General features: G+C 32.5%; 1 protein-coding gene across 1 annotated transcript in view; it reads right to left on the reverse strand.

Annotated features, from left to right (window-relative positions):
* LOC139484365 (uncharacterized) overlaps window positions 1-23,264 on the reverse strand; it is a 115,315-nt gene that overhangs the window by 52,537 nt on the left and 39,514 nt on the right. The window contains exons 2-8 of the mRNA XM_071268102.1: window positions 14,091-14,135; window positions 13,515-13,604; window positions 12,354-12,452; window positions 9,291-9,389; window positions 4,654-4,707; window positions 3,539-3,554; window positions 2,086-2,355 (exon numbers count right to left, since the gene is read on the reverse strand). Coding sequence (XP_071124203.1) covers window positions 2,086-2,355; window positions 3,539-3,554; window positions 4,654-4,707; window positions 9,291-9,389; window positions 12,354-12,452; window positions 13,515-13,604; window positions 14,091-14,123 — 661 coding nt within the window. The 5' untranslated portion in view covers window positions 14,124-14,135. The remainder of the gene's footprint in view (window positions 1-2,085; window positions 2,356-3,538; window positions 3,555-4,653; window positions 4,708-9,290; window positions 9,390-12,353; window positions 12,453-13,514; window positions 13,605-14,090; window positions 14,136-23,264) is intronic.

Consider the following 23,264-nt stretch of genomic DNA (forward strand, 5'->3'; position numbering starts at 1 on the left):
GATTTCATATGCTATCATGATTATCACTTAGATCAAAATCTATTGAAGATTAGACCTATTTTACAATAAGTTGTCCTTTATATAGCTAACAGAAAAAATTATAATTGGATATACAAAAATGGTTGTGTACTAATTTTAAAGAATTACCCAATGATAAAACATATGTCTGGCTGTTCACAAATGAGCATTTACCAATTTTTACGTGCCTAGGAAATTATATTTTTCAGTGTGTAGATATGAGATCCAGGTGGGAACAACATTTATAAATGATATTTGATTATTATGAGATATGTTGTAATAGATATATGAGACACATGATGTATAAGGCTCTGATCCTGTCCATAACATGTTAAAAATATATTAGGTTCTTGTTTTTCATTTTTTCCAATCATATTGTGCATATTGTTGTTGTGGAATGGTGCCCTTCATGAGATTCTTACATTTCTTCATCTACTTATCTGATACCTACATACTTGATCAGTCGTGCTTTTGTTTTTATACTGTACAGCAAAATTTGACTACGCTGTGTAAAAGGTCATCGTAAGCGGAGAAACATAGGTTTTTTTAATTTACCTTTAACATTATATATTTCCAATAAGGTAAATTTTGTATTTCAGAATAACTTTTTTTTAATTATCTTTACTAAAAGCCTACCCCCGAAAAATGCTGACTTTTCTATTTCACACTACTATATCAGGTTAACAGGCAAACATAAGATAAAGTATAAATGAACTTTTTGTTTAACTTCTTTTTGCCGATGCAATTTCAATGGAAATTAATCTTATTTTACAACCGGTCGTTGCAACGGTTTGTTCGAAAGAAAATCGAGTACATGCAATATTGTTTGATATGCATAGGTAACATTATCTACATGAAAGTTATACCAAGGTGTAGCTAAAACTCATCTAAATACGTTTAATAATGATTCGTGAAACATACATTAACATTAAGGGCATATTTGAATTAATTCCAACAGTTGAACGACGGCTCCCAGTTCGTACTACGGATGGTACCGTAGCAAATCGGGAAACCTCTATTAAAACTTAATCATGTATATTGTATATTACTAGCGATTATTTCATGTCGTAAACTATACATTGACTTAAACATTCTTATGTGATTGTTAGATGAATAGTAATTATCAAAAGGATTTACATCATGTTGAGCAGAAATATTTCTTAAATAGTAAAAAGTTCTATAAAAATGCAATGATAGATTTCAATGCGGCTATTCAAGGTAAGATAATTAAGGTGACATTGACAGAGATAATAGATTTGCTTGAAACACCGTAATAAATATCAAGATAAAATTGTTGTAAGTAGGCTAAATTCTTTTGTTGAAATCTGTGAACGAAATTCTGAAATACGACACTGTAACATTATTATTTTCATGAAATACATTCTTATCGGGGCCTTTTATAGCTTACTATGCGGTATGGGCTTTGCTCATTGTTGAAGGCCGTACGGTGACCTATAGTTGTTAATGTCTGTGTAATTTTGGTCTTTTGTGGATAGTTGTCTCATTGGAAATCATACCACATCTTCTTTTTATTATAATGAAATATTTTCGGCAACACTTTTAACTCTTTAAAGAAAAAAAAACGTATTAATAAATGATAGTTGACATAAATCATTATAACAATAGAAAAAAATGGTACCGAGATAAATAATCATTTAGTTTTCTTTAACGACGTTCTAATAGTCTACAGATTGATATTAGATAAGAAGAAGGGTAACCAGTAGTTGACGTAGGTAATATTTTATGAGAATTAGAATATGTAGTATGATTTCCAACTAGTAATACAGACCAAGACGTGATCAGTAATGATATTTAATAACTCCTGTTATTTCTATCAATTTTTTTTGTTTTCGATTTTTCATAGTATTTTCTGAAGTTCTAATAGTATACACTTTATTCAAAAAAGGAAGGACAAGCCATTTACCTACCTTTTTCATTAAATAAAGTTTATAGTCTCGCATTTGTTTTATTAACAGTTACGTGTAAATTAAAGCACTTAGTAAAAACACAATATTTACAGTAAAATAGCATATCATAGTACATAAATATTATATAAAGAACACAAACCTTTGGGAAAAAAAACCCATTCCATTTTGTTAACGTCCATTCCAGCTCTTCCCTTGTATATCCATATACCATCAGTCGAGTGCCTTGCTTCCGGTATGTTTTCGCCAACAAGAATTTTTGCTAAGCAGCTTTTTCCGACAGAATATGGCCCAACCAAGTAAACTCTGTTCCAAAAACACCTGTGGAAACTTTCGTGCAATAAGTCTTGCAAATCGATGACAGTTGCAAGACCAAGTTCTCGGAGTTCTTTCGAAAGTTTGTCATATTTGTCTAAAATGATAAAAATGATAAGGAAGGGGTCATAAATCAGTAAGTAATATTCGAATGTTTAGCAAATTTTATTTTGTTTAAATTATACCGTTAGTTTAAATTTCGTTCACATTTTTCAAGGCCGCGCCTTTTATAACTGAACATAAGGCAGGTATTTTTCAAGGCTGTACGGTGGCCCTTAACGAATTTGAATTCTGTCTATGCATCTCTACTGGAACGTTGTCCCATATAAAAAGAAAATAGTTTAGGAAGTTTGGTGTAATATTGACGTGATACCGGTACCAAATTATTGGCTGCTTTGTCGGCTAGTACGAAGACAAATTGATTTGCAAGTAATTGAAGATTTAAATTGTAAAAACGATGGCAATTACCGGTTGTAGACTCTTTTGGTTGCCTATGTAGATTTTTCACAGCTTCCATCTCCACCGGCCATATATAGGTCAATATTTAATTATGGTCATTTCAAATTTTGTTGGGGTAAAGGGAAAATAAATGAAATTAAAACTTATTATATTCGTGAATCTTTCCTCAAATCATTTTTTTTATACAGAAAGATTAAATCAAGATAGGAATGATGAAGACCTACACAACTGAAGAGCTAAAATTGACAAAATATCCGAACTTACGATATAAAGTTACTTTGACGCATATTTTGTCAACGTAGTTCTATGACGATTATTGTGTTTGTAAATATTGTTCTTACCAAAAGCAATTCGGATCATTAAATCAAACAAGGTTATTGATAAAAGAGCTTTATTTATTCTAAGCGTAAAACATTATTATTTATTGTTCTTTTCTGACTATTGGAGAATAGCCAAAAGTGTATTGCATTCTCGGGGAATGAATATAAACTTGCAATTGTAGCAAACAAGTTTTAATACACAACATATCCGTCCGTTCAAAAAGGTAAGTGATGAGCAAAACCTGTATTTTTTTTGTCTACATATACTATTTACACCTGTAATTTTAAGGATTTTAATCTAAAAAAAGCTAAATAAAACTAACAAACTTAAACAACAGCTAAAAAATTCTTTCAGAGTAAGATTATAGTAATTGCGAAATTTATATAATAAGAATATGATGCTCCGCTGGGCATGAGTAGTTAGGCGCTAGTTTCTACTACTTTAGCGATAATATATAATTAGATGTAAGGTAACCATTATATATAAAGTCATCTGCTTACCTTTTTCATAGTGTTCCTAAAAAAATATATATTACCACGTTAATGTAGAAATAACTACATACTAGAATATAGATTTGACAGTTATCAAACAGGTTTTTGAACCTTTTGAAGACTAAATGATTTAGGGAACGTCGATGTGTATGAGCAGATATTTTGAAGGTATACGTCAACGAGATAGTACACACACCAAACACGAAAGCCTATGATATATAGAAGTCAACATTCGATATGTTGTATACAGACAACTTCTATGAGTTTTTCGTCTTGAAAAAGGCATATGAACCTCTTAAAGAGAACCGAAAGAGACAAAAAAGACATTCAAACTATTGAAAAAGTCAAGAAATGTACCAACAACGTCATGGCTAAAAAAGAAAAAAAAGATATACAAAAAACAACAGTATATTAAACATAGCAAACTGAGAAACATGAACTGCCACCAAAACTTGGGGGAATCTCGGGTGCTCTGGAAGGGTAAGCAGATCCTGCTCCACCCGTTTGTTGGTCATGTTAGTACAAACACGATAATAAGTCTTATCGTTTAATTATTCAAACATTAAAAAAAACCAAAGAAATGTAAAAAATTAACTGAAAGACATACAATACAATTCATTTCAGATTAATCATTGAGCGTTGTAATTCTAGTAAGATACATCACACCTTGTTCAGAACAACTTTGTAACATAAAATATTTTAACTATAGATAAATATATTATATATGAATTTTGGCCGAAGTAAACTGCAGGTTTTGATGTCGAAAATTGAAAATATTTCGTTGTAGAAATAAGTTGGTCGTAACGCATAACAGCCGTGTTTGTGTTACTGAGTTTGCGCTAAAGGTAGATATATTGCGATTATATTCTGGTTGACGATAATAGGACGTCATATCAGAATTCAAAACAAAAGTTGCTAAATTCTAGCAAAATGAGATACTTAATAATTGTTAACGATGATCTTCCGTAAATTTTCAATGGCTATTATTTCAGTACCAAAGTCACATATGATATTAAGAACACACACAATATCGTACATATCAACACAGCTGCTAAGTAAATCTTTTAAATTATATTGCTAATTAAGTTAAAGTGCCTAAGCAGTTTGTAAAACTAAAACGTTACCTTGAGAAACTTTTCAGTATCACCTTCAGTGGCTAAATCCAACGCAGTGTTTCCCTAAAAATAAAACCGAACCAAACTGTATATGACAAACACTCTATGTAGCAATGCTATATTTCAGTGTGACTCTTTTCATCATAAACTTTTACAGTAGCTGCATGTTGTTGTATCTTCATGTGTCTTTTCTTTCAAGCAGTATAGAAATTAAGGTTGAAAGAAGTTCATGATTCATCTGTTTGAATTAAATTCTTAACTAAATGAAGGTTTTTAAAGTTGATTTAAGAATTAAAAGCAAATATTTAAAGAAAAGGGGTTGATCCCAGGTACTGCCGTAGGGTAAGCAGATCCTGCTTCACGTGTTGCACCCGTCGTGTTGCTTATGTAATTACAAATCCGGTAGGTAACAATCGTGAAAAGGGAAGGGTATTGTAGTTACTACATAAGGAATAAATCCGATATTATCTGTGAAACGGTTATTCCATAACGGTCAATCAACTCGTGATGGCGTCAGAAGATGTTATAAATCAATAATCGTTAAAAAGTGTCTCAGTTTTGTCAAATTTTAAATCAATAAGTATTTCCATTGAGGTTGATCAATTAAAATGTTATTTATCCTTTTACCTTTTAACAATTGTCTCTTGAACTCTTGTTATCAGTTTGGAAGGCCAATCGCAAAAAATAAATTAAATATTTTTACAGAAATGTATCGTTCAAATTAACGGCAAAACTGAATATCCATCAAATAGAATATAACACCTTTGTCATGTTGGTTTGGGCATTAACTGGGTATTGGGGTTATAATCATCAGAAGCACTATGGTTGATAGTTATGTCTCACTTACAATCATACCACATAATCTTATTTTTATATTAAAAAAAAAATATCCTTCGTGTGAAATTTTAAAACTTCTATACGTATATATACTGAGGCAAAACAGTTAAGCAACAACATTATGAAATATCATCTTATTACAAAAACTTCACAACATATAATTTTAATTAATAAACTAGATGTGTCAAAGCGACACGAATGGCCCCGTCTCTAAAGTTGAAAAATCTGCAATTTCAATAACACATTAGGACACAAACATATGGTAGTCTCTCATATCAAAAATCAGCCCAAAATCTTGAGGCGTATTGAAAAACAGTCTGTATAAATGTGATTTTCAACAATTTTCTAAGTTGTCAACCATTAATTTTGGCAAAAAATAGCGGAGCGTAACAACACTTAAACTTCATCTGTAACTCATCATGGTTAGCTCACATACCAAACATCAGCCCAATATCTGAAAGCATTTAGAAAAAAAGGTCCGTATAACTGCCATTTTTTTCAAAATTTATCAAAGTTTAAAGCTCGAAATAACAGCAATAATTAGCCGAGCAGAACGAAACTTAAACTTAAATTGTAACTCATCATGGATATCTCACATACCAAAAATCAGCCCAATTTCTGAAAGTGTTTAGAAAAAAAGTCCGTATAACTGTGATTTTCAACAATTTCAAAGTCCATAGCCCGTAATATCGGCAAAAATTAGCCGAGCCGAACAAAACTTAAACTTGATCTGTAACTTATCTTGGTATCACATGCAAAAAATCATCCCAATATCTGAAAGCGTTTACAAAAAGTCCGTATAACTTTAATTTTCAACAATTTATCAAAGTCCAAAGCCCGTAATTTCTTCAAAAATTAGTGAAGTGGAACGAAACTTAAACTTGATCTGTAACTCATCAGGCGTTTAGAAAAAAACTCCGTATAATGGTTTGTTGCAGAATGACGGAATGACGGACAAGGGTAAAACTATATGGCACCGACAACTTCGTTGCGGGGCCATACAAATGGAATTATAACAAGTCAGAAGCAACATGAATGTTTATCAGTCACATTCATTAGGATTGTACGATATCTTTGTATGCAGCGCTGAATGGTCAAAATGTGGAAATGGGTAAAGTGTTAATAAATTACAATATTTCGTGCATGGTCTACGTGCATCGTTGACGGATTGGCAGTGTTTTTGCATTCCATTGGGTATCTTTCGAAATTGCCGATGTGTAATCGAAAGCCATTCCCTAATCAGTGCATTTTCAAGTTTTGGAAATCATCGTGATTTTATGGATGCGTCGGTTTAACAGATCCCAAATATGAGGTCTGGGGATCAACTTTGCCAAAAACGTTTGAGTTGTTCGTTTGGAACAGAATCATCGTGAGACGAGCATTATGTGGTCTTTCATTGTCATGTTGAAAGTGGACTCCATTATGATTATGCGGGACAAAGATGAGGAGAACAACGGGTATCAAGATGTTATAACAAATTTTGCTGGCATTCAATGTCCCACGAACACTCACTAAATTTTTTAAACCATCATAATGAATTCCTCCAGAAACCATAAAACTGCAACCACCGAACAAATCCTTTTGCGTCACAGTGCCTGCATTGTATCGTTTATTGTTCCGACGCCATACTCGTATGCGTCCATCGGCTAACTTCAATGTAAAGTGGTATTCGTCTGTAAAATCACTGTTCTCCCGTCCCGTTTAAGTCAGCGTAAATGGCAGTTTGTCTAGACTAACCTTTGATGTTGATGGTTGGGTGTTAAATTCATCCCTTCATGTATCCCTAGTATGTGAAGGCAATGTCTAACCAACTGAGCCGAAACACGTATCCTAGTAGGTGCCCTTAGACTATGCATTACTGACGTGACCAGAATAAATTTGTCACGTGTTGACCTAAATCAAAGGTAGCGCTCCTTCCGTGGTGCTAGTTTCCTTTACAGCTCTAGATTGTCAATATCATTTTATTAGTCGGCAACACTCATTCCGGCATCAACCATGTACAGGTGACGAAGACTTAATATTGATCACACGTGCAAAGCTTCATTGGCGCGATATCAATCACCCGGAAAAAAGGACGACTGTAGAAACGAAAAAAAGAAAAAAAAAACAGTATTGCTTAATTTTTTATGCTAAGTATATATGTAAGCGGCAGTAACATTAGGCATTTTAAAAGCTTCAATCTAAGGCAATAAGCTTACGCCTAGGCAATACATCTTTGCCTAAATAATGTATAGCACTACTCTTAAATATATAAATCCTAGGATTTAAACTTAAATCCAGAAAATTATGTCGAGGCAGTAATGTTAATGTCTAAAATGAAAATGGGAGAAAATAAAAAGAAACACATTCAAAGCTAAAATATATTTTGTACGTAATGAAATAATAAGATCTGAAGTTTTAATTTAAATTACATAAAATAAAATCATAAGTGAAATATTGAAGTTTAAACTCATTGAATATGTAAACTTGTCGGATAGTTTTCTCATTAGCAGTCTATGGAAGAAGCGATTCGATAAAAACTTTTCTTATATCAACGAGCGATATTGTCTTATATCAACGAGTTGCATTGTGGGAAATTTCAGACGAATGTTAGCATTTCTACAAAGAAAGGCAGATTTCTCGGTATAAAGAAAGACTCTTTTCTTAAAACATGGTGACATTTAACACGACATACGTCTGGTGTATAATTCCCATGAATTATTTTATGTAATAACAAGCAAGGTGTATTTAAACGAGAAAATTGAATTGTTGAATAAATGCAACATAAATGCACGATTATTCAATTGTAGATGTACACATTCTATAAATATCATGTAGTAAATTCAGTGGAATGCATTTGAGATGAATTCAATTGTTTGCTAAGCCAAAATCACCTATAAGTCAAAGATACTGCTATGTTTTATTATATCAATGCGATATTTGTCTTATATCATAGCGATGATTTTTTAATATCAAAAATTTATGAATGCGATCCTTTTCTAATATAACTGCTATAGTTTTCTAATATAAAATGAATACGATGACACGTCACAATGCATGTCAAGAAAACTGCAAACATAATTCACAAACTAAGATCATGACCGGTTTAATGTTTTATGATCAATATCACTAAAATTTCGTAGCTATAACAAAATTAACGCTGACATCTCATTTGTGATTTGTGGAGTCGTTTAATCATATTAAGATATTGAGATGGAAGAGTGCTACGAGATAAATAGTACATAATTGTACCAAATTCAATCTTATCTATTCAATAGAGTATGTATCATGTGTACTTTCAAAATAATTGTATCACTTTTCCTTCAATATTGTTGTTCAAAACAACAAATGTTTGTTTGCATCATTACAACAAACCTCGGTGATTACTTAAGAGTCTTAGTTCTAAACAGAAAATCAGAGCAACACAGGCTATGTTTTTTTCCATCTGGTTGCACTTATACCACTTTGCTAGAAACTTATACAGCATTTATCACATGCCTAATGCTGAATGGAATTTTGAAAATGTAATTTAAAATAAAGCACTTGTTTTCCCCTATAATGTAAGAAAATATTGATTGTTATGTGATCTGACAATCTTGACGTTGTTTTGTAGAATTCTACCCCAATGACAAGGTTTCTGATTAGTATGCTTTATATTATTCTAGATACCAAACCCTAATAATGAAGACCAGCGGTTTAACAGATATTGGTAAGTATTTAAAATGTTTATTTGTAATTTATTATATGAGTACAAACACATTTTATCAAGCACCATTGGGTGCTTCAAGAATGCGTATTATATGTATGCCTTTATACGACAGAATACCCACATTACTATCCTTTAAATGTATGTCTGCTCCTTTTTGAATTAATTCTTTAGTTGTGTTTACAGATCCAATCTTTGCTGCATAATGAAGTGGTGTTTTACCCTGTAATGATTGATAAATTATTTATTAACTCCTTCTTGAATAATAGAAAACGACAATAAAAATCATATATATGCTTTACGATACAGTTACAGTGGTTGAATGGCGTCGATTTCGCGAATGCTATTTTTCGCACTTAGTGTTTTGTGACATATTCGGAAAAGCTGCATGATAAAAAGTACCTTAATTGATATGAACAAGTCATCAATTAAAATATTTTGATTAGCTACATAACAATTTAACATAAAGCAGTACAAGCCAGTTTTTTTTGTCTCTATAATTTTTATCAAAAGGAATTATTTCTGTAAACTTATAAATAGGATTACAACATATGTAAGTAATTAAGAACTTCCAGATTACAAAACTCCTCTTATCTGAATTTCTTTAACGTAAAACTTAATGTATGTATGTATGTCTGTCCAACATAAACTCATAAAAAGTACAAGGATGAAAATGGTGTACACTAGACGTTAGTTTCGTCTAAGGAAGACTCACTAATTACGTTGGAATAAAACAAGTAAAATAGGCAAACATAAGTCAACATTTCTTTCCGAATCAGGAACTTTTTCCATAAAGCTGGGGTCACACATTTCTGACTTTACTGCCGTTCTTGACAAGACAATTCCCGATTAAAATTTATCAAAAGTCTGATCAAGATCCTGTGAATCGTGGATGGAAATTCAAACTTTAATTAAAATTTGTAAAAAAAATAATTTTATCAGGACAACAATCAGATATTGTTCAGGAAGCGTCGATATTCAACTGATTTAAAGCAAATTTAGTCCCGATAATCCCGTCCGCAATCCGATTTGGTATATTTTGCATGGCAAAATTCGACCGAGTCTGTCTCGACTGCGTCCCGATTCTACCGAATGTAATCCGACAGAGATCAGACAGTGACCAGACAATGAACCGATGCTGACGAAAGTTATCCGTTAGACAATTTTCGGCATATTCGGGATGATCAGGTACTGTCCGTACGGAATCCTTTCAACCGCAGTGCAAACGTCTTTGTCTGGTCTCAGTCGTATTGTATTCTGTAATTGTTGGGACTCTAACGTGGGTATCATTGACGAATTTCGTATTAATAACGGGACTGTTAAGAAACGGTTTCGACAAAGACGGTTCGCAATCGACAAGATCTGGATGCATTCTGGACTCAATCAGCTGTAAAACCAGCAATGAAAACTTTTCTCCGGATTATTCACGTTCCACAGGACACCGTCAAGAAAACACAGAACATTGTTAGGATTTTGATCCGATGCAGCAGAATCTGTTACGACATAGTCACAATTGTAATCCGACTAGACAAAATCGGCTGAGTTTCACCGACTGTTACGGGACGCACCTATCGGGGTGCTTTGCCGAACTATCCGGACCATTCTTGACCCGTAAGAATCGTAAACGACTGCGTTTAGACAATAATAGGACATTCCAGATAATTGAGGATAGTTATCCGACTCTCTCACTTTTCGAGTGTTATCGCTGTCTGATCACAAACGGGAGCAATAATCGACAACGTGAACGCCACATTAGATATTGTGTATGAAAAGACTTACATATCCTCCCTGAGAACTCGATATCACCTCCTGTTTTATTTCAATTAGTGTTTTTTCTATGTAGTAATACGCGGTCTCGTATTTGTCGCTCCGTTGTTTTTCGGGTTTTTGTCATTAGTATGTCATGTATACTTCGATTTTGTTTTGTGCCTTTAATTTGTTTGATTGCTCTGACGCTTTATGATGTCATCTCACAAAACAATTCAAGGTTTGGTGACTATAACGGACGCATCTATTCGAACTTGAAATAAAGAACACAACAGTGCCATTTAAGTCATCATCATATTTTGCTATTTCGACAACTCCAATAATGATTCGTCTGATGATTTGAACCTTCAGACTTATTATTAATTTACTATAGTTTTTCAGATATTATGCAATCATGAAAAAGTGCAAAAATTCACCAGTTAAGCGCAAGAACTCATGTAAGAACTAGTGTGGTAGTTTTAAAAATAATAGACAATACTAGTATGTAGATCTGGTTATTCAGGTTATTCTAAACAATTTTGCTGCTAGCATATTTTTCTACATTCTCAGTCGTCTTTAAGATCACAGAGCAGACTAAAATTCACCCCATGTTCTATTTAAATCATGTAGGCCAGGCTTGTTGGCAGACAGGGTCAATGGGTACATTTTAAAACTAGACACCCTAATGATGATTGTGGCCAAATTGGTAATATTTGGCCCAGTAGTTTACTTTTGGTTTAAAGAAAAGAGTCAAGCCCATACGAAATTGTGCGCTATAATTAGGCCCCACAGATAAATGTAAATGGTAACCAAATAGGACCATGCTGACACACCAAAAAACCACTTAACTACAGGCATCTGATTTGACTAGACATATACATGGTTAAACACGATCGCCCTATCATACCCTTACTTAACACAATAGTGACTCATCACACTATGAGCACATACTAATAAAATCAGTTCCGAATGCTGTACTATTCAGATAAAAACAAAGCAAAATTAAAGCAACAACAATAGAGACTGACGACATAAAATTCAAATCTGAGAGTAACTAAATACATTTGTAATGTCAATTAATAGAAAAATCATGTACCCAAGACTAAATATATAACATACTACAGCCAATTGTTTTCAATAGACGACACAGAGGGGTTTTAATGGCCTTACCAATGAGGTTCTGGTATGATCGGCTGTTGAAAAGTATAAAGACGTCAGAAAAAATCAGAGAAAAGCTCAATTTTGTTCAATGTCAGAATATATAAATACTAGTATATTTTTGTTGTTCACTGTCGACTAATATTTATTCGTAGAATCCCGATGTTCATATATTTAGTGTGTAAAGAACGGTTTGTTTTTACATTCATATTATACAAAAAAGGCATTTAAAAGGACAACACATGACCCCTAACGGAATTTGAAGTCTGAATATACTACTCACAAGTCGTCCAGCGAAATTTAGATCAGCACCTCCGTTGATTAATTCAGAAATTACATTCTGGTTTCCATTTGTAACTGCAACATGAAGTGATGTCTCTCCCTGTAGAGTATATGAAATAACAGCTTATATGCATCTATTTCAAAATCTCAGGATTAACCTGTGCCTATCACTTAAACTTTACTGATAATCATATATTCAGTATTCAATTATCGTCTACCCAAAACTCACTAGAGCCGCTGTTAAACAGTTAGACTAGTGAATCGCATTTCAAAAAAACACATGAACACAAAACGGAAAGGCGACCGTTTATGCCTGAGGATAAACATCTTGAATAATTCAATAGGTTGTCAATAGCAAATTTCCAAAAAGTATTATCATGATTTGCCATGTCAGCACAACATTCAGACTACTGAGCTATATCCACATTCTATCGAATCGACAAATTTTGAGTTAATACGGCTAATGATGAAAAAAGCTAAGAATTTTGAAAACAAAACTAAAGCTCAAAGTTTGTAGCAATAAGTACACAATTTCCAAGATTTGTGCCAAAGCAAAAACAATGTCGGGGACAATCAGTTTCATTAAATGGAGTTCAAAACTAAAAATGAAATTGATAAGCATTAAAAATCATATTTTCAAAATTATCAGTCAATTCGATTTGATCTCATCCCTGTATATATACAAACTAACAAAGATACCCACATTTAAATTTTATAAGCAATACAGGCATTTTTCTGAATTAGAAAACCCTTCATAGTCTGATTAGCACATATTTTTTTATGAAACTTTAATTTCTGAAAATTACCGTATCTTTGATATTCTTGTAAGTGTGGTGGTTGTAAAAGTACATCAATGATACCCAGCGTAAAAGTTGGTACACCTGAAGTCGGTTTTGTCTACATAAGTCTAATTAGTCTCTTGTTTTACCTTTCGAAAACTTCAATTCCTATCATTCACAATGTTTCAATCTGTCTAAAAATTGTGTGCATCACATGCCGGCTATACATCTTCAGTATATAATCAATCAATATTTTTTTTAATTTTCCCTAGTGGATACTTGCGAGTAGTTAGACTAAATTAAGGTAATTAAGGTAAAAGTGATACATACGTTACAAAGCAAGACAAACCTGCAGATGCAAATTAACAAACACTGGTTCTTACCATTGAATCACAAAAGTTGACATCTGCGCCTCTTCTCAAACAGTCAGCAATCTGCCGAACATTACTATGTCGTGTCGATATAAATAGTTCCTTTTGTAAATAGACATAAAAGAATAAGCTATGCTAATACAAAATTCTGATTCGTAGCTGATATTTATACATCTATCTGATCTACCACACCGGAAAACATTTTAAATAATTTGTTAAACGAGTGTGTTAGTTTACAAACTTGACATAAGACCAAAGGTACAACATGTACAACCAAGATACAGGATATATTCACATATGCTGTTTGGTGTGCAAAATGTATTAAAATTATTTTTCAAAGGCAAAAGTATACGCTTACTTAAAATATTACATTTAACTCCCTAGTTGATGATTTTCTTACCCAATCATTACTATAATAAGCGGTCTAGAACAATTGACAAAAAGAACATTCGTACCAAAATACTACACTAGTTTTTGACTATCTTAAAAGCCTAATTGTGTCATAAAATTGTTAAACTCATTGATAGTTTTCGCAATTGACATTCATACCACATCTCCTAATTATAATAATGAAGACATTTTGTTTACCTTATTCAGGTTTTCATTTGAACGTGAAGCCATTGTCAAACCACTCTATAGAAAAGAAAAAGGAAACACAAATATAAGCTTATACAATCAGTTAAATCTGTACGTATTTGAATTGACATTCAAAGGTTTCAATATATATGTCGCAAAGTGTAGTATTGTCTGGTGTGTGCATTCCTTGAGTGAAGGTAAATAATTACAGCACTTAAGAGGAAATGATTTTGAAGTGTTATATCTTAGTTAAGAAATAACGATGCTACTACTCAATACCGCTGATTTATTGGAGAAGCAGTTAATACTTGTTTTTTAGTCTGAACCGTCCGTGATTCTAACACTAGATGTAAATACACTACCACGACACAACGTTTTGATAAAAAGTTAAACACTCAAATGAAACAATTAGATTTTATTATAATTTGCGTTAAAATGCCATATTTTTGATAATACGAGGGTGTTAATTTACTCTATCACATGGCTGTGCGCGTGACACTTTTTTTTTAAATGTCACCCTCTCGTTTAACCCTATCAAAAATCATTATTTACATGAAGTTATTAAAGAAAATGACTAATTTCTACATTTTCCCTCAGATTCTAATATTTGATTGCCAAAATAAAAAAACAAAACATCTTGCTTTACTTCTGTTGATTTTTATAATACCCGTAACGTTGTTATGAACGTGACATCATAGAAAATACTTTTCAATAACATTCATCTGTAAAAGGCAATAATTATGGAACATTCAGTATAATTAACACAGAGCTGAGAGGCTGATAGAGCCATTGGTAACCCTGGAAAATATTTTGTTAACCTTGGCTTCGCCGTGGTTGACAATATTTTTTCGGGGTAACAATCTGCTCTATCATCCTCTTAGTTATGTGTTATTTATATATTATTGTTTTAAAAGGTGCAAGAATAATGCAAAAACACATATACACCGTGTAGAACGCCACTTGAAGGGTGTCGGCTATGTTTGACACGGGGTGGCAATTTCGAAGCGAAGAAAATCTATCAAAGTAAGTTCAGGTATCAATATCTCATTTTTTAAAACTCTGAGTACCATATAACGTATTGCACGGAAGGAATTGAAACATTATCTATTTCCTTCAAGCAGAGGCAGCCGTTTTCAGTGCTCGGTTGTCTCAAACATCTCTCCCTAGTTTTCCGTGTTGCAGATATTGAGACTTCATATTCAAATTTCTGGATACAAAAACTACTTTAGACGACTTCCCCCGTATCATTTATATAGAATTGAATTTCTATCATGGAAGTTGATCAAACACTAGCTTCTTACGTAAAAGTAACTGGTTTAAAAACTAGTTTCTCATCCAAATTAAAAGTGTCGATCGGGTGTCAGATTTCGTGTCTCAAGGGGTAGAGGCTTTTGATGAACAAAGAATAGATTTGAAAAAACTAACGACCTTATTTGTCTCCAAAAAATTTGTTTTTTGTCCATGGATTTATGAGTTTGAACAGCGGTATACTATTGTTGCCTTTATTTTACGCATAGACAAACGACATCCACTTAATTACAGGCTCCTTACGTGGGACAGGTACATATATACAGAATGTGGTGGGGTTAAACATGTTAGCGGGATCCCAACCCTCTCTGTAACATAGGACAGTGGTATAACAGAACAACATAAGAATGAAATATAAAAATCAGTTGAAAAAGGCTTAACTCATCAGAAAAAGTCACCACTGTGGCTGAATGCACCGAAACATGGGGGAAAATCATAGATTCCATCATTCGCATCAAAGTTCTTAATCTAAACATGTTTATTTTTAATGGATTGGGAAACAATTTATTGCAACTTATATATACCCCTTTCCACTTGGCGGGCGCGAGTGCTGCATTGTAGCGGCATTTGCTCGCTTTTTTTCGAAATCTTTATTCTCAAATGGCAATACAGATTCAATGAGACAGAGAGACGATGACACTACTATTTTTAACGATTTCAAAACAGCGATTCAAAATCTTAAGAATAGTAGTGTCATCGTCTTTACATTGTATGTCTCCTTGAAGCTGTATTGTCAATTGATGATAAAAATGCCGGTGAAGTTTCATTGGAGAGAGTAATCGAATTCGTTTTGGAGTGAGTATTTTTGCAGCATGTACGAGTGCTTTTGAGAGGAACCTGGTGAAGAACTTTAATGCAAATGATGGAGTGTGACTGTTGGTGGCTTCGGCCAAATCTTATATGGAGGTCTGCTATATGATTTTCCTTCATGGTTTGGTGCATTGAGCCACAGTCGTGACTTTTTTCTGAACATGATAGTGACTGAAAAGAAAAAGATGTCATTTTCTAGCTTCAAAACAAAATATTTAGAGTCATTTTTTACTATTTATGAAATCAAAAGCACATGTCTCATAACACCAAAAAAAACCAGTTTCAGTTTGTAATGTGTTATAATAACATAGTAGATGTGTTTGAATTAAAAAGTATTAGATAAAGACCGATTTATATGCAAATCTATTCTTTTTTCATCAAAAGCCTCTTCCCCTTGAGACACAAAATCTGACACGCCGATCGGCACTTTATATTTTGATGAAAAACTAGTTTTAAAACCAATTGTTTTTAGGAAAAAGCTAGTATTTGGTTACATTCATTGATAGAAATTCAATTCCATATAAATGATACGGGTGGAAGTCGTCTTAAGTAGTTTTTTATCCAAAAATTTGCATATGAAGCCTCAATATCTGCAACACGGAAAACTAGGGAGAGGTGTTTGAGAAAACAGAGCACTGAAAACGGCTGCTTTTGCTTGCAGGAACTAGATAATGTTTCAGATCCTTCCGTGCAATACGTTATATGGTACTTAGAGTTCTAAAAAAAATTGATACTTGAACTTACTTTGACAGTTTTTCTTCGCTTCGAAATTGCCACCCTGTGTCAAACATAGCCGACACCCCGCATGTAGCGTCCTCATGGTGATATAGATAGGATAATTTGTCATCATAATCCAAGTTGGAGAAAAGATCGATAAGGAAAACTTTCAAATTTGTAAACCTTGATTGATGCCACCTTTCTAAAAAAATGTTTATTGTCATATAGTGATTGGGAGTATGTTAGTTTCTGTTGGGGTTCGTGTTGTTTTATATGTTGTGTCGTGTGAACTATTGGTTGTCTGTTTGTCTTTTTCATTTTTAGCCATGGCGTTGTCAGTTTATTTTCGATTTATGAGTTTGACTGTCCCTCTGGTATCTCTCGTCCCTTTTTTATTTATTACATGATGTTATGGTACTTTTCATGTTAGAAAGTGTGTTGCATGTGATGCTTATTTGGTAATTAAATAGGATGGTGCATTTCATTTTCCAAATTGTTATAAACGATACTTGTTATAATCAGAGAAGGTTATAAATCGATATTAAATCGAATTGTTTGAGGAACTTTCATTTATCGCATACAAATTAAAACTAGACTTTTCATTAAGGAAAGTAACAGTATATTTGCCATATTCCAAGGAAATGTCAGCAGATTTCGCAATTGTTTCATCAACTTGCATTTAAAAATAAATATATGATACAAGTTCTTTTTCAAATATACCATTGTTTAGTATTGAAACTATTTATGCCGTAGCTGGATTAGTTATTTCAATACGCTATAAAAGTTATGAAATTTGATACTATTTATACTATCTATATACTATAAAATTGAAGGCAAACCCTTTCACAGGATGTAATTCTTATAAAAAATACCATGTTTATATTTAGTTTACCAGACACATGTTTTAAATCATTAGTGGTTATTGAAAAAAATGATCAATGCAATATAATAATAAAGAGAATTGAAGGTAGAAAATTCCATCATTGTCGCAAAAACGAATTAGGCTATTTTTGCACTTGGTAGAAAATACATAAGGGTTTTGAATGACTGAACATTTTTTAAACCATAAATTAACAGAACATTACCGTATCAAGACTGTTGGTTTATAAAACAAGAGGGCCAGCACTGTCTATATACATCTAGATATTTTATTTTGTTATCAGACATTCGTACTTTTGAGCTAGTAAATTTTGTTAGAAAGAGGCTAATTCATAGGCCAAAAAAGGTACTCTTTCAAATTCTATATTAACAGTTTATATATTCATATCTAACTTTATAGTTAACTATAAAAATTTAGTGGATACCGGATCGGATGTAGGTACTATATACCTATTTCATTTTAGTCTTCTTAATGAACTAATATTTGAATCTTTCTATAGTTTGATATGACTATTGCTTTAAAAAAAAGCATTCCTATGAATAGAAACCAACTAATATGCTTTACTGGTTTAATATTTAAAATATAATGTTCAAATTTTAGCTTTATTAACAATATTTTGTAATATAAACATTACTTGCATATAAACAACATTGTATATACATACCTACATGGATCTATTTTCTTTCAGAACGGCAGGTCATTCGTTTGAACAAAACACCCCAGACGATACTTTTTTTGTTGTTGAAATGTGCGTAACAGAATGAACTTGTTAAGGTTATTATGCGCCCTGATCAAAATGTAACCTGCAATTTCGTAAACGTTTCAATTATTTGATGGTTGCCTAATTGGGGAATTACGGTATTATTTTCCATCTTTCATAGTCTGTAAAGGTTTCAAGAATACACAATTATCTTATAAGTTATTAGACTGAATAAAAACTTATTGATTCACACAGTTTGAAAATCACACTATGAAATAGAAATGTTTCCTTTGCTACATGGTGTTCTCTGTGCCATTTTGTAATTTTCTACAAGTATATATCTCTTTGATTTACTCTATCAAATTATTAAATATTCTTCTTTTCTAAGTTTAACATTTAACTTATTTAATCGGGCGCGGGAGCGAGGTTAATATTTCAGAAAACTGCTGATTGTTGCCCTTAAGTCGGTTTGTTGTCTCTCGACACATTCCTCATTTTCAGTCTCAGTTGTATTCAATATTTGTTTCAAAACAGTGTTTAATGAATGAACCTTCAAATATATAAAAGTGCCTATAAATAGCAGCACATGACAAACAAATCTATGGGAGTGTGGATTAATCAGTTCCGAGATTAATTCAATTACACAAATAAAATTATAGATTGCCTAACAATGTAATTTTAACACACTATTTAGTATGAAATATAAAAATGATTAAAATATTAACAAAATGATGAAAATAAACGCAATATTTCGATAGACCAACTAGATTTATCAAGCGTGAATTGCAAACAGTAAATTTAAAACGTTATGAATTGTATCTATCCAGGTGAAATCGGATGTAGATGATAAGAAACTTTTGCAGCTCAATGTGTATGTTGCACTTGAATTTAGCTGCCAATATATATATATATATTCAAAACAAGCCATTCTTAGGTTCGACTTATTTTAATGAGATATAGAAGTTCAATATTATGATTAAAACACTTCTGTATTCATAGTAAAGCCTTTTGAATTGTTACAAAAGTTACAAAAGTTAATTAATGAAATGAGACCTTTAGTGTAGTAATATGTCAGTCAAATATTTTCAATGAAATTATCATATTTTAGGGCTTTCATTTTATTACCATGCAAATTATGACTATGCAATAACACTATTCGGTACACTGGCTCGCTATTTTCTATTCCATTGTAGCCAATGATGTTTTAAGCCTTAAGGTCCAATCAATTTTAAAATTTCAGGGTATAACAACAAATAAAAATTCAACTGCATTTGGATTGCGGTTGATGCATACACAAAATGAAATATTTATTATGTCGACATGCCCCCTTTTGTGTTAATGCGATATACTCGGTTTCGTATTCTACTTTTTTGTTATCACTGTCTGATCGATTTACGAGATTTCAACTTTGACTACTGGTGTCTTAATTTTGAAGCTATATTGTTTTGTTTTTTTGTTGAAACTTATTTTATTCAGCATTGAACTATTTTAAAATTGTATTATTTAAAAAAAAGCAAAACTGTGGCCTGTTTTATGGAAAGGTTGAAATACAAGGCCAAATTGGACCTTTGCTATGTTCGGAGCCCTTTTATGGATTAACCTTCATCAGGAAAGTTCAAATCCTAAAATAGTAATCTAGGTATACATTTAATAAAAAGCTGCATACACACAATTAACCATACTATAACTGTAATTGATACAGAGAACAATATTATACATTTATTTCCCTTGCCTGAGGGAGAGATGAAGAATGTACACCCAATAATATTCATATTTCACGAGGGCTCTGCCCGAGGAAAATATGATTTTTCGAGGGTGATCAAATTTTCCTCTCTCCCGAGGCCAAGGGAAATGAATGTTTTATTCCACTGCCTAAGCTTTGTATACTATCTTAACTTTAAATATTAGTTTGCTTGTTTTTATTACTAAAGACGACATACATATTGATAAACAGTATGGATAAACATTAATTATTTGATTAGTCTTTTTTTTAACGTCTAAAATAAATTTGAAGACGATAATGATGTTTGCTTAAGCTTTTTAGAAAATAAGAATTTTAAGACGTTATGTACATAAACCGCGCGTAACGTCGCATGATTTAATCCCGACATGTCAGAGGGGAATATGATCATCAGAGGGGAATATGAAGTTTTGTTCGACGTCACGTGTGAGAGTTTCAACCAATCAAATGTTGATTTCGCTATCAAATCAACACGCAGTGGAATAATACCTTTTATTGAAACTGTTTTGAATAGTTTATAACTTGTATTTTTGAAAAAGAAATGTTTTCAATAAAACGAAATGCTTGAAATGTTATCCCGTTGACGTTTTAATAGAAACAAATCAAATACAAAACATCCCTTTTTTCAAATAAGTATTTAACTGGCACATATAATTTCATTGTGGTTGTATATATGAAGGACTCACATCTATGGTGGGTTCCAAATCTATGGCAGATTCTTAATCTATGGTTAATGTGACGTCATGCCATCCCAAATCTATGGCAGATTTTTTAAAATCCTAATCTATGGCAAGTTTTGTAGTTTCCTAATCTATGGCGGATTTGTATTGTTTCAAAATCTATGGCAATTTTTTGCAAATGGGAAAAAAATAATGCAGTACATTTTCGACCAATGCCTTGTCTTAAGAAAGAGGAAATATACGACAACGGGAACATGTCTATAAACATTTGTGAAATAAACATTCCATAATGGTCAACAAAAAAAGTAATAAATTATAAATTCATAAACCTTAATACAGACTTCAAGATGAAATGATGTGCTCTGTAAAAAATAAACATTTTTTAATCTGTGCATGGTATCTGTTTAACCAATTCACTAAACCAACTAATAAGTCCTTAACAAACAAGAAGGCCGCTTTTTATTTAAAAATATGTAAAAAGTAACAAATAAAAATACTCAGTTTGAATTTTCAAATAATATTGATTTCAGCAATATCGTGAAATCATCTTTTTTTATTTGATGTGGATTTAAATCAAAATTGTTTCCGGTAATTTGATCTTTCAATTTATAAACTTTGCCAGCCGTAGATCGTAGACGACTACTACCAAAACTCCTTTTTCAAAAATATGCAATACTGAAAAAAGCGGTGCCCTTATCACGGGCATCGACCGGTACAACACATCTTGTCCCTCTTCGGAATAGTAGGTCACATCTTCCTTTAAACCACCGGCATTTTTTTGTCCGGAAAATAACTTCATCTTGAATGATGCTCAAATCTATGGGTTCCGCCATCGTTAGCGGCGGCGAAGATGTAATATGGCGTTATTCATTGTGACGTTATAATTATGTTTCTCTCTCCCACAGATCTGCAATAGATTTGGAGAAAACAAAAATCTGCCATAGATTTGAGTTGTTTGGCGTTTGTAACGTCATATTTACCATAGATTAGGAATATGCCATAGATTTGGAACCCGCCATAGATTTGAGTCATACATATATGTTTCAGACCATATGAGTATTTGGACCGTACACGTATAGTCCGGACCGTTGAGTTATACTCGTACGGTCCGACCATACCAGTATACTCATACGGTCTAGGACGAACTAGACCATATATGAATTTGCACCATATGGGTTAGTATTAGACAAACATTTATCTCAAATATTTATTGAATTTACAAATGCATATAATTACAATTTGATGAATAAAGTGAAATATATCACCAACCCTAAATAAAAATCGGCAAAGATCCAATCAAAAACTGGTATTATCAAAGTAACAAAGCAACCTGTTTTTTTCTTTTCATAAGTGTTTGACACGTTTTTGTTATATGCTCTCATTTTATATTTTTATATAGTTTTTGTCCAGTATCGTTGACAATTTTAAAAATCTTATATTTTCTAAAATCGTTTCTTGTAACGTTATGTTTTCTTCCGATAACTTCAATTGCAGGGAGCATACTTAAATATCATGTATTACTGACATTCTAAATGCAAGAGCCTAACAGATTAAATTAACATGACTTCTTTAAATATTTAGTTGTTAAAATATTAAGTTTTTATTTCATTAACAATCAATATTTTTAAGTTAGAGATTTCAATCAGTTTGATCTGTAATATACATTTGTATCTAATAAACTTGACCAACATCTTTAAATAAGCCAGCTAGACTGTACGTGTACAGTCCGACCGTATGCGGCATACGGTTCAGACCGTACGAGTACGGTCCAAATACTCATACGGTCTGGAACATATACATAAATAAACTGCTTGGCTGAGCGCAGCTGGATACACCCGCAAAAATCTTACCCTGAACAGTTGGGGCAAAAATGGACACAATATTCAAACTTGATACAGGTCTAAATGTGGATTGTAATTGAATATTTGACATACTATAGGTTTCTGAATAAATTTAGTCAAAAAACTTGAAATGGTTATATAAATTGAATTTATATGCAATTAAAGATTTCTTGCTGTTGTGCAATACACTGTGCTGTTGCGCAATACGTAGTAGTAAATATGTTGTCAGCCTATAAACAAATAAAGTTCAATAACTTCTCAATGTATTATCAGACTTGTATACACTGGTAAAAATGCCACACATGTGAACATGCGTGACACATGCGTTTCACATGTGTGTCGCACGCATGTGAAAGAGACGTTTCATGCCACGCATGTGACACATGTGTGAAAAACGAATGTGATACGCATGATATACACATGTGATCATGCGTTTCACATGTGAATCACATGTGTAAGGAAAAACACCTGTGATACATGCGTGATTTCTGCATACACTACCAACAATT

This window comes from Mytilus edulis, chromosome 8 (assembly GCF_963676685.1).
Source record: "Mytilus edulis chromosome 8, xbMytEdul2.2, whole genome shotgun sequence".
In the NCBI taxonomy this organism is placed as follows: domain Eukaryota; kingdom Metazoa; phylum Mollusca; class Bivalvia; order Mytilida; family Mytilidae; genus Mytilus; species Mytilus edulis.